A 13,201-nucleotide genomic window follows, 5' to 3' on the forward strand; every position below is an offset into this window, starting at 1 on the left:
CCAGAACCAGAAGACCAGGTCTTTTACAACTGGTGTTCCAACGTAAAGAGACAGTACAGGGGAAGACTCCAGTAAGGAACAACCTTCCCAACCGAGGAAAACTCGACCAGTATCCTTCTCTATCCAGAATTCAGAGTGAAGACTTAACTACCAGGAGAACCAGAAGGACTCTATCAACTTGAAGTTCCTGTCCAGGAACACAATAGTGATTCTAGACCACAGAGGAAATATGAACCCCCTGAACATCTTCAGGAGGTACCTGCTCTGCAGCTTCCCCATGGCCCAGAGTGAGGTTGAGTTCTGTATGGAGTATGGAATCTCACTGTGGGGGCTCCAAATAAAACACTCCCATAAAAGTCTGACATGATATGAGACTATGAGAACTTCCCCTTGGTGGCGGACTGAGGAGATATATAATGGATCTGTCCTGCAGAGACATGTCTAGTGCAGTGCCTAATTCATGAGAGTCATTCAGTCAAATATCTGCTGGGAATTGATGGAACTGATCAGTTTTTTCAGATAACAATAACAGCTTTTATGAGCCTGTGATCAGATCTTGAATACCAACAGTTTCAGCAGCGATTGGACTACATGGGTTCTACTACCATTCCAGTCACAACAATGGAGGCATGAAAGAAAAGATAGAAGATGCCGTACTATGCTATTTATTTATTTATTTATTTATTTATTTGCAAGAAGGTATCAGTTAGTCTGTCCTTTGGTGTTTATGACCTTTGCAATGCTACTCCTGTGCTTTGGAGACACTGTTAAGGACAAAAAAAAGAGCTACTCAAGTACACGCTGTGCTGCCTGGGTAGCTGATCTGGTTCTGAAACATTCAGTCGCTGGACCGCATACCCTGTGGGGACACACAAAGAACAAAGGGACCCTGCACGTCCTGGATTAAATGGGTATGGACAGCATGAGATTACTTATGCTGCTCAACAATTTCTACAATTTAAGACAAGTTATTTATGGAATTTTTAAAACTTCATTTAATTTTATTTATTGATTCTTTGTGAATTTCACAGCGTGCACCCCAATTCCACTCATCTCCTCATTCCTTTGTATCTACCCTCAGCCCTTGCAAGCTTCCCCCCAAAGGAAATGAAAACAAGATAGAATTTTTTAAAATCTAGTCATGGATGCTATATTGTCACAGTCTGTCCCACAGTACTCCATTTTTCCACACTTCTTTTCTTGCAAATATTCATTGCCATGAGTCATTGATCTGTTTCAAGGCCTCTGGCTTCTGCTACACCATCAATACTGGATTCTTATGGGTACTCTTCTCAAATATCCTGTTGTTGCCCTGTGTCATGGAGATCCTGCAGCTTTGGATCAGCGGGACTGGCCCCTCCACACACTTTTAGCAGTTCATACATGAGATAGAAGCTGGCAACTCAAAGCCCTGGATTTGGGCCTGGGAGGTAGCTGAGTTGGTCAGCCCATCAACTCACCTGCATCCACACCACCAGCAAGCTCTCCAGTACTGCCCTGCCTAGTACACCCAATGCCATAGCCAGCAAGGGATAGAATCAGGTTGAGGACATAAAAAACTCGGGTGGTGATTAAAAAATGATTTAAGATACAAAAATACTTCAAATTTCTCTCCCTCACTATGTCACTGTTATATTAGGGCTTCAAAAATCTGAATCCTACCATTAATTAATGGGGTTCTGATAAATTGCCTAACTCTAATAAAACATTCCACTATGTGATCCACTTTCATAATCACAAATTCAAAATTTTAGGGTTCCTTTGATTGTCTTTTAACTATAGACTAAAGATACTTCTCAAGCTACATCTATGTGATCAACTGTCATATTCACAACATCAAAATTTTAAGTTTCCCTTGTCTTTTAAATATAAACTTAAAATGTTAAATTATGTTAAATGTGTGTGCATTCAGTCTTCTGGATAGAGGGGAAAAGCCCCTCTTGCCCTCCCTTTCTGTTTCATAGAAATTTTGTCTTCCCTGAGATCACCTTAAAGATTGTTTAAGCTGTTAAACAAGTTTCTCTTTATTGTAAACTTAAAAAGATTCTTACGAGCTCCAGGAAACCCACTTGGATCTATTTTCATGGACCACACAGACTCCATCTGGATATGTATCCCTGCCAATCAATAGCAAGTTGCCACCTGCTGCCTATTCCAGAGGATGGGATTCTTCCCCTGCCCCCGACCACCAAGACCTAAGGGTTTCAGATGTATACCTAAGAAAAGGTTTTTCTTCTGAACCTACTTAACTTTATTTTCTGCCTCTAATATGTATATATGTTTCAGCATCCTGCCACCTCCAGGCATTTGCTCAAGATCTATACCCAGGACAGCTCCAGAGAAGCAACCCATAGATGCTCTGGTCTACCTTCCCAGATGCCTCTACTGGGCCTGTGCCTTTCTACCTGCCCATGGTCCCACAGACCCTGGACAGCAATGAAACACCCAGCTATCCCAGAACTTGGCCAGCATTCTCATCTCAATTTTCTTAGGTTTCCAAAAGACTCACTGTCTTAGTTAGGGTTTCTATTCCTGCACAAACATCATGACCAAGAAGCAAGTTGGGGAGGAAAGGGTTTATTCGGCTTACACTTCCATACTGCTGTTCATCACCAAGGAAGTCAGGACTAGAACTCAAGCAGGTCAGAAAGCAGGAGCTGATGCAGAGGCCATGGAGGGATGTTCATTACTGGTTTGCTTCCCCTGGCTTGCTCAGCCTGCTCTCTTATAGAACCCAAGACTACCAGCCCAGAGATAGTCCCACCCATAAGGGGCCTTTCCCCCTTGATCACTAATTGAGAAAATGCCTTACAGTTGGATCTCATGGAGGCATTTCCTCAATTGAAGCTCCTTTCTCTGTGATAACTCCAGCCTGTGTCAAGTTGACACAAAACTAGCCAGTACACTTACCCATTGCCCCAAAGTCAGCAGGAAGTAGCTAAAGAATATGACATCCAACTCCTGACTCACCATCATCTCTAATTTCTCTTTTCAATTAAACCAAAATGGAGGAATGTTAGCATATCTTCTAGGCTCCATCCAACAGTTACCTGGCAATGGCCAGGTACAAGCCAGGAGTCAGGCATGTAAGGAATGTTCAAGCTTCTCTCTCTCTCTCTCTCTCTCTCTCTCTCTCTCTCTCTCTCTCTCTCTCTCTCTCTCTCTCTCTCTCTCTCTCTCCTCTCTTCATTTCCCCTTTCTCTCTATCTATGCTCTCTCTTCCTACATGTCCCCAGCCTGTCACTTCCCTTCTTTCTCTCTTTCCTTTTCTGTACTTTACTGTCTTCTTCCTTTATCTGACTTTACTCTCTTCTCCAGACTCTGCTCCCTTCCAGGCCTCAAGTAAACTTCCTTTTATACTAGGCCTGTCCTATGGCTGACACATCAAAGGGACCCCTCAAACATGGGCCCACTAAGACACCCTCTCCTGCCACATCATACTGTGTTTATAAAGCACACAGCTTGGGAACACAGATTTAGGTTACCTCAAGCCCAATCACTCAACATGAAAAAGTTTTATAGTTTTATAAAGAAAGTCATATAAATAAAGGCAAGCTTAACATATATTCTGATATATGAGAGATGTAGTAACAGTAAAGCAGAGAAGCTTTTTATAGTCCTAGGACACTGCTGACATTTTGGGCTGTTTGCCGGTAGAAGCTGGTAGTCCTATAAATTAATAGATTCCAATGATTTTTAATCTATAGTTTACAGAATGTTAGTTCTGACACAGAGGTGAGCAAGATGCTGTTCTGGGACTAACCTAGTCCAAGGTAAGTGTATGCAAGGGCAAGGGGCACAGTAAAGAGACTGAAACAGCCACTCTTTGGGTAGACAAGGTAAAGTTTATTCCAAACAACAAAGGTTGTCTCTCTCAGGAAAAGCTGAGAGAAGGGAGATGGGGGAATATGTATCTGGGGGAGGAGGGGAGCAAAGAGCCAGGATGCTGGCAAGGGAGCTTTGAAGTGTATACAAGTACTTGTAAGTATGGACTGGGGAGCCTGGGGGCTAGCACAGAGCTGTAAATCCATTTCTGCCAGAGGTAAGGGAAATTACTCCTTTGGTAGATAGGAAACAGTTTCACAAGTTCCTAAGGAATGCAGGCTTTTATTTAACCACTAGAAATCCTCCACAGTCCAGGCTAAGTCTAAGTTAGATCCAATTTTGGAGTCAGGGGCATTTTGGGGGGATGGGTGGGGTACCCTTTGGATCTGACAATAAGGTATTTAACATCTGGAAATGCACCACTCTAACCTCTCCACTGCGGTTTTGATCAGTCTTTGCAGACAAAGATTCTTTTCAGCAGTTGTCGTTTACGACAGTTTATTCACAATCTTGAGACTATTACTTAAAAAAAAAAAATGTGTGTGTGTGTGTGTGTGTGTGTGTGTGTGTGTGTGTATACATGAGGACGTGTGTGCGTGGGTTCTACGGGGGTCAGAACCCGGATTTAGATAGATGCCTTGGAACCGGCTGCTGAGAACTGAACTTTGGTCCTTCAGAGGACCAACAAGCACTCTTAACTGCGGAGCCATCTCTCTAGCACGAAGAGATTATTACTTTTAATATTCTAATATAATCTGTTCTGCTCATTGTTAAGTCACAAAACAGGCCCCAGAAGGCAATTGTTGCTGACAGCGTCCTAATAGCCGCCTCGATTCTCACCCAAATAGAAACCTAAAGTCATCATTTCTCAAAACCTCGTGAAGCCTGTTTCTGTTTGCCAGGAAAGCCACCACTTCCTCCTCTGCCCCTAACCGTCAACTACCCCGTGAGGTGCATCTCATCACGTAACGCTAATATTTCCACACCGATTTATCTAAGCAGAAAGACACTGTCCAACCAATATTAATCTTTATTCTGCTGAAACCGGAGGCAATGATGACGTTTGTCTCTTTAGAAGGAAATCAAGTGTTGACCAGATGCAGCACCCGAAAAGGTCGGATTTATTTAGGGCACTGCCAGCCGCACTGCCATTTTAGGTCCGCTTTGTGACGTAGCACCAGTGAGATTTATAAAGCCTTTCCCGGGGAAAGGGAGTTCGTCTAGATCGTTTGCGAAACGGTCACGTGGTCTGGAGCGCGGGCGTGGCGGGGTGACAGAGAGCAGGCGCTCCAGGCCGCAGCGCGGCGCACAGTGATGACGCGCGCCGCACGCCCTGTCCCCATCCGCTCGCGACGGAGCTGCGTCACGGGTGTTCGGCGCTCACCTCCTGGAGCCCGCAGTCGCTGTAGGCCCCAGGGCTGGTCTGCCGCTCCCGGGGAGCCTGGTCCGCGGCGCGATGAGGCGTAGCAAGGCCGACGTGGAGCGGTACATCGCCTCGGTGCAGGGCTCCGCCCCGTCGCCCCGAGAGGTAAGCAAGTCTGGCCCGGTGGCGGTGGCGGTGGCGCCGGCGTCATGGCTCTCGGCGGCCTCGGCTCCCCGCTGGAGTGGAGGCGGTCGCGGGCGGCGTGGCGCTGCTGAGTACCGGAGGCGTGGGGACTGCGGCCGCCAGCGTTTCCTCTTCATGGCGATCCGCGGGCCCACTCGGGCCTGGCTTCCTCGGCCTCCGCTCCGTAGGCTGGCGTGGGGCGCTCTGCGGGGTTCGCCCGCCCGGCGCCGTCCGTCGGTCTCCCGGATAGCTAGGCCCTGTCACGGCTGCCGTGTCTCGCGGGGAGGCTGACACCGCACGGCGGTGGGCTTGCGCGGTTGTGTGGGTGGCTCCACGGACGAAGCAGGGCGCGAAGGAAGGGCGCGTCAGCATAAACGACACGGAAGGCCCATAATTTAAGTCTTCTAGTGCTGTGCCCCGCTTCCCCAAACCCCTTTTGGAGGCTGCTAGTCGGAATTCCTTCTAGGCGGTAGTTGCAATACCTTAACATTTCTAACGCTATTTCGCAACGTGTTTTGTGTGTGTGTGTTTAAGATCATTAACGTGTTGTGTTTTATTTTGGGTTCTTAAAGAGTGTTGGCCGGTGGAGAGAGATGTACAGAGGCTCTAGAGTCAGTTATTTTTTGGGCGGGGGAGGGGGTGTGTTGAACAATCAAGTTCTGCCATTTGTAAACTAATTTGGTACAGTGTAGACTCTTCATCAGTAAACGGCATTTTGACCTTGTTAGTGTTACCGAGGATGGTTCGTGTTAAACATTTAGGGCAGACTTTGAGATACAAAAGTCAGGACTTCGATTTTTGTTTACAAACGCCCAATTCAGTTGTATATTATTTTTTTTACATTCTGTCTCTGAGGGTTTTATGGTCATCTATATAAACCAAAGTTCGTGAACATACAAGTCAAATGGCATAATTTTTGTCGTTGTTACTTACTTTAAAGTCTCTTCTTTAGATGGCTTCTGCAGGCTAAATAATCAGTCCAGCAAATCTACAACCCTCTCCCCCAAAGCGATTTTAAAAGTCTCAAGTTCATTTAGTGCTGGTATGCCCAAAGTGGGTAATTTTACACCCAGTTTCCTCTGATGGATCAAAATCAGAATGCTAGGGTACAAGAGTTATGTGAAAGTGCTTTCAGGTTTCTGTCTATAAGGTGTACATTTTAGATAAATGTGTTTATATTTAGATTTAGGATCTCTTACCAGGATATCTAACATGCTTGAAGATATTTAGAAATCTAAAAAACAAACACTGAAGAACCAAGACCCTGAAATCTAAAAATGCCAACCATTTCAGATAAAGCATACTAAAGTATCTAATACTATTGTATTAATTGTATGTAAATGTGTAAATGGTTGTTAAATTATGTTAGGAACCATTTCAAAGTCTCTACATATTCAAATATGACTTTTTGAGTTGTTTTTCTTTGTTTTGAGACAGAGTTTCTATTATGTTCTGGAACTCACTGTGTAGACCAGGCTGGCCTCAAACTCACAGAGATCCACCTGCCTCTTCCCGAGTTCTGGGATTGAAGGTGTGTGCCACCACATCCTGCTACCATTTTTTTTTTTTTAAATATTTATCGAAGGTTGGTTGGGTTGGTTATTATTGATTTGGATAGTATGACAACTATAAAACATTTTTTGTTTTAACTAGTTCCATTGTTTTTGTTTTTTGTTTTTTTTTTGGACAGGGTTTCTCTGTATAGCCCTGGCTGTCCTGGAACTCACTTTGTAGATCAGGCTGGCCTCGAACTCAGAAATCCGCCTGCCTCTGCCTCCCAAGTGCTGGGACTAAAGGGGTGCGCATCATGCCCGGCTCAGTTATAATTCTTATTTCCAATTTTTTTTTTTTTTTGTATTTTTTAAAAAGATGATGCCAAACTCGTTCTATTAAGAAGTAATGCCACAGGCCCTTCTTTTCTGTGTTCCTGGTGACCTCTTTTTCTATTTATGAATTTGGTTATTTTTTATTTTTCATTTGTAGGATCTTATATTTGTCCTGTTAGTATATTTTTAAGGTCATCCATGTTGTAGCAGGTGTTGGGAGTCTTATTCCTTATTAAGTCCTTATTATTATTACTACTATTAATCATTTCTTTTAAAGATTTATTTGTATTTATATGAGTACACTGTCACTGTCTTCAGACACAGCAGAAGAGGGCATCAGATTCCATTACAGATGGTTGTGAGTCACCATGTGGTTGTTGGGAATTGAACTCAGGACCTCTGGAAAGAGCAGTCTGTTTTCTTAACTGCTGAGCCATCTCTCCAGCCCTTATTGTTATTCTTTAAATAGTTTTTCAGATGGGGTTTCTGTGTGTAGCCCTGGCTATCCTGGAACTAACTTTGTAGATCTGGCTAGTTTGAATTCAAGAGAGCAGCCTGCTTCTTCTGCTATAGTGGCATTGAGTGCTGGGATTAAAGGCGTGTGCTACCACTGCCCAACTTTTTTGTGGGGAGCTGTGAGTGGCTGAATATTTTAAGATAATTTATAAGATATTTATATAAGATATTTATAAGTTAACATTATAAGATAATATATTACCTTAGGTATGCCACATGTGGTTATTCATTCATTGTTGATTGACACTTAGGTTGTTTATATCTTTTGCCTAATACATATAATGCAACAAACATTGATATAAAAACATTTGAGTGCTTGCTCACCAATGTTCTGCTTGATACTTAAGCTTAATACCTTACTACATTTTATTTTGGGAGCGTGTGTGTGTGTGTGTATGTGTATGTATGTGTATGTATATGTATGTATATGTGTATGCTCACGTGTGTAGAAGTTAAAGGTAAGTTTGCTGCAGTTGGTTCTCTTCTACCATGTGAGGCCTAGGGATGGGATTTAGGTCTTTAGGCTTAATGCCAGGTATATTTACTTACTGAAGCCACGTTGTCAGTCCTAATTATTTTTAGTCTTTAAAAAAAATTTAAATTTATTTTTATGTGTGTAGGTGTACTGCCTACATGTATGTCTATGTATCTTTGTGTGTGCTTGTGCTCAAGGAAGCCAGAAGAATGCATCAGATCCCCTGCAGCCCCAGTTATCTTAAATACTATGTTCATATAGTTTACAAATTTATAGTAGCGATATATTTCTTCTACTTGTCCTAGTGAACTTGCAGATATATACGTTGATTGTATATTTTAATATGGTTTTTGAATAACTAAAGCTAATACTGAATTACAAGTTCGTCTGACTTAGCTAAAAATTTAAGGGGCTGGAGAGATGGCTTAGAGGTTAAGCACACTTACTGCTCTTGCAGAGGACACTGTTTTAGTTCTCAGAACCCACTTGGTGGCTCATAATTTAAGTTCCAGGGGATACAACACTGATTTCTGACCTCCTCCAGCATCACACAGGTATGTGGTGTACATAACCTACATGCAGACAAGTAAAATGGATAAATAAAGTGTAAAAAAAAATTTGAAAGTAAAATACAACTTGCTATTATCATGTCATGTTCAATTTTCAAATATAATCTTGTAAATCATTTGTAAAGTTGGGTAGCAGAAAGAGGTATTAATAAATTAAGACTACAACACATAAAAGATACGTCCTAATGCATAGTAGCTCATAACCTTAGGTAACCCCAGTTCATTTGCAGCCTGGGCTGTAGTGGCATTTCAGGTCAGTTTGTGCCAGAGCAAGAAGATGGCTTCAAAACAGAACCGGATTCTGTTACACGTGAACATTTGGTTCTTTCCAAAATATGGAGAAAGGTATTGCTTTGTTTAATGGGTGGGTTATCTAGTAGGCATTGCTTGAAAATTGATGGTTGGTTTTAGAAACAAAGGCTCCAGTGTATATATACTACTTGGAAAAATAAGTCTTATATTTCAAAGTAATTTTAGAGAAACTGAAAGAATATAGGGATGAAAATTTTATGAATCTCAAGTGAGAATAGCTTTTCTTAGCATATTACCACTAAAGTAAATAGCAAAGAAAACAATTTCATTGCTTAAGAAATCAGTCTTGAGCCGGGCGTGGTGGCGCAAGCCTTTAATCCCAGCACTCGGGAGGCAGAGGCAGGCGGATTTCTGAGTTCGAGGCCAGCCTGGTCTACAAAGTGAGTGCCAGGACAGCCAGGGCTACACAGAGAAACCCTGTCTCGAAAAAAAAAAAAAAGAAATCAGTCTTGCAAGCCGGGCGGTGGTGGTGCACGCCTTTAATCCCAGCACTTGGGAGGCGGAGGTAGGTGGATTTCTGAGTTTGAGGCCAGCCTGATCTACAGAGTGAGTTTCAGGACAGCCAGGGCAACACAGAGAAACCCTGTCTCGAAAAACAAAAAAAAACCAAACAAACAAAAAAAAAAAATCAGTCTTGCTTTTGTAACCCCTCTTCTGCATACTAAGTTATCAGACATTGAAGAAATGGGGGAGGGGGGAAGGACAGATGTTCTTATACATTCTAATACTGAATAGAACAAATGGATACAAACTTTATGGAGAAAAGTTGGTAATAGAAGGAAAAGGGTAAAGTTTTATATTGTTGGAACTATGAAACTGATCTTAAGGAAGTCATGGCTATGAAGATTTATGTGCTCTTTAGTGTGTGTTGAGTACCTACCACTGGTGGTTCTGTGGTTGTGACCAGGGTCTTCCTACCTAAGTGGGCCCTATAGTTGAAGGGATGGATTAAACTCCTACAAAAAACCAATCAGGACTGTGGGGTGTTAGCATAATGTCGTTAGAATGGTGGTGCCCTGACTGAGTCAGAGGACACTGAGAGACTAGCTGAAACAGTGCTGTATTCCCCTTGATGCATTCAGCTATAATGTTCTGATAATGGTTTAGGTTCATTAATTTAGACACGAGCTATCTATTTTAGTTCCCAACCCCACACCCCGCTTCTGAAAGATAATTGCTGAAACAGTCAGTAGCAGACTAAAACTACTATCTGTCACTAATGTCTGAACCAGTTCTATTAGTAACAGTCCAAAGATAGGTAAATTATCTTTCACATAAATAAGAACACACAAAAAAGATTGCCTCACCCCTTGAAAACAAAATTTCTCTACAAATACTTGTGTCTCCAAAGCCGCTGTCCACTTTTAGTTTTTAGTTTCATGTGCACGAGTGATTTGCCTGCATGTAAGTATATACACTTGCATGCTTGGTGCCTATGGAGGTTTGAAGAGGGCATTGGATCCTTGAAACTGGAGTTACAGTTGTAAGCTCTCATGTGGGTGCTACTCTTAGCCACTATTTCTCTACCCTCGAACACAATCTTGTGACTGGATTTTGGACTTGTCAGTTTATGCTAATAAAGATTGAGGGTATGAAATGGATCTCAAAGCCAGATGTGATATATATCTAATCCTATCACTTGGGAGGAAAAGGCAGGTAGATTTCTCAGTTTGAGGCTATCCCCGTTCTACTACTTACTGCACTCCACGATAGCCAAGGCTGCATAGTGAGATCCTGTCTTTAAAAAACAAACAAACAAAAAAAAGGCACAGGCCTTTAATCCCAGCACCTGGGAAGCAGAGGCAGGCGGATTTCTGAGTTCAAGGCCAGCCTGGTCTACAGAGTGAGTTCCAGGACAGCCAGCCAGGGCTATACGGAGAAACCCTGTCTCGGAAAACAAAAAAACAAGCAAACAAACAAAAAAAAAACAACAAAAACCTAAACCAAAACGAAATACCAAATTTTATTTTAGCCTTTTAAAATCCTTGTGTAAAACACTGGCCTGTAAAGAAAATAGTACGTTGACCAGGGAATTCCCAGTACCTTAATGGTTCTGAAATGCTTTCCCAAGGAGACTTCTTACACATGGTAGGAAAAGAGTGATTTCTAGTGTATGTCTCTTTCTCCAGAAAAGTTGTTTTCTGTGTACCTCTCTGTAGAGTGATGCCAGTGAATCAGTACAAAACATGCTGGGTAATACTTGGTGGGTAATACATAAAACATGCTGGGTAATACATGGCCAAGCATCCCTAGCCAGTCAGAGTGAGTGAAACTGTGTGTGTGTGTCTGTGTCTCTGTCTCTGTCTGTCTGTAAGTTCAGGCTGGTTTTGAGTTTAGGATGGCCTTGAACTCATGATCTTTTTGCTTCTATTTCCTGAGTGCTTAGGACTACAGATATGAATTACTTTACATGCCTTGAAATGTAGCTTTTGATGTCTGTTTTAACTATCCTTGAATTTATTTTTTATGATAGAAATTATAATATTTGGAACCATTAACTTTTAAAACACCAGGCAGCATTTTTTACCTTTTATATAAAAAAATAGTATTAAACTTGTTAGGGCATTCTTTTGTACTTTGAAAAAGTGCAATATTTAAAAATGTGAACAGTAAAACCACTCAACTCTTTTTTTTTAGAAGTCAATGAAAGGATTCTATTTTGCAAAGCTGTACTATGAAGCTAAAGAATATGATCTTGCTAAAAAGTAAGTACCAAACTGGAAATATGTTTTAATTTTTCATCCTTGTAATAGGAAAAATGCTAAAAACCACATTTTTCCTTTCAAGTGTATTCTGGAATCAGGAATTAACTGCTCTCAGACAATTGTTAGATTGAACCTCTAACAAGTATTTCTTACTGCTTTCTGTTTATATCTAGTGCAGAAATTACTTGGTTTAAAACACTTTTTCTAAAATTGCTCTCAGGTAGGATGAAAGAGCTCATTCCTGTTTGTAAATTTCTTCTTGGTTAGATATCTGGTGCTTCAGGTGGCTGGAGATAAGCAACACACAGACTAAGTGCTGACAGTTGAGCAGTTGCTGTCTTGTCAATAAGGCAAGAGACTTGCTGGTTCTCACTTCCTTACTCAGTAGCCTAGAGGTGGAAGTTCAAAAGGAGACAGATGTACTTAGAAAATATGAAAGCAGTGATAGGAAGAGGAGGGGACTTGGTAGTGAGAAAGGCTGCATGTAGCCTTGGGTTTAAAAGGATAGTTCTTTAATGCCACACGTAGTTACTTATCTCTCTGATGAATTTTATGTATGACATAATGTATTTATGTATACATTTTCTTGTTTAGACACTATTCTCTTAGTTTGGGAAACTTTAGTGTTTTACATATTTTCACTTTAAAATTTTATTGTTTGTAGATTATAATCATTTTGCTTATCTTATGTGAAATTCTTCAATGCTTTATTAAGTGTGATCAGGAAGAAAAAACATTTTATGTGTTCATTTCTGGTAGGTAGCAGTGGAAAATTATTTGAGGAATATAGCACTTGTAGTAAAATGAGGGGCAGGAGAGGTGGCTTAGTGGTTAGGAGTGCTCAGAGGCTCTTGAAGAGGAAGTGGGGACTTCCTAACACCCGTAACTTGAGCTCCAGGAGACCTGGTGCCACCTTCTGGTCTCCATGGGCACCAGGCACCATTGTGGCACAAATACTTTTATGCTGGCACTTAGATACACATAAAATAAAAGTGTCTAAATCATGAATAAAACAGTAAAATGTGTAAACATGTTATTAGCTCTGTATGGTCATTAGTTACTTTGAAATGAATATTTTTGAACTCTATGTTAAATAAGTAATGGTAGCCAGTAATTGAGCTACAATAAAATAATTGGATGGTTGCTTGGTTTAGGCTGTAATCTACTATCAGTATTTCAGTCTAGTTGTATTTTTATTTTAAATTATTTTAATGTACATACTAGGTACAATATATGTTTAATTTGTTATTTTTGTATTTTAAAACAGATACATTTCTACGTATATTAATGTGCAAGAGAGAGACCCTAAAGCCCACAGATTTTTGGGTCTTCTTTATGAAGTCGAAGAAAATATAGACAAAGCTGTAGAATGTTATAAGGTAATTATATGATTAAAGTACAGGTTATATGAGACTGGAATAATTAAG

At 41.3% G+C, this 13,201-nt stretch overlaps 1 protein-coding gene across 2 annotated transcripts in view; it reads left to right on the forward strand.

Annotated features, from left to right (window-relative positions):
• The first annotated feature begins 4,985 nt into the window (after positions 1-4,985).
• Positions 4,986-13,201, forward strand: part of LOC110302686 (E3 SUMO-protein ligase RanBP2) — a 50,488-nt gene continuing 42,272 nt past the window's right edge. The window contains exons 1-3 of one of the 2 annotated variants that reach the window (XM_085842819.1): positions 4,986-5,353; positions 11,707-11,774; positions 13,042-13,153. In XM_085842819.1, the coding sequence (XP_085698945.1) occupies positions 5,282-5,353; positions 11,707-11,774; positions 13,042-13,153 (252 nt within the window). In that variant the 5' untranslated portion in view covers positions 4,986-5,281. The remainder of the gene's footprint in view (positions 5,354-11,706; positions 11,775-13,041; positions 13,154-13,201) is intronic. The other variant, XM_085842818.1, reaches the window with a different exon arrangement.

Source organism: Mus caroli, unplaced genomic scaffold (genome assembly GCF_978045245.1).
Source record: "Mus caroli unplaced genomic scaffold, Mus_caroli_1 scaffold_9, whole genome shotgun sequence".
NCBI classification, from domain to species: Eukaryota; Metazoa; Chordata; class Mammalia; order Rodentia; family Muridae; genus Mus; species Mus caroli.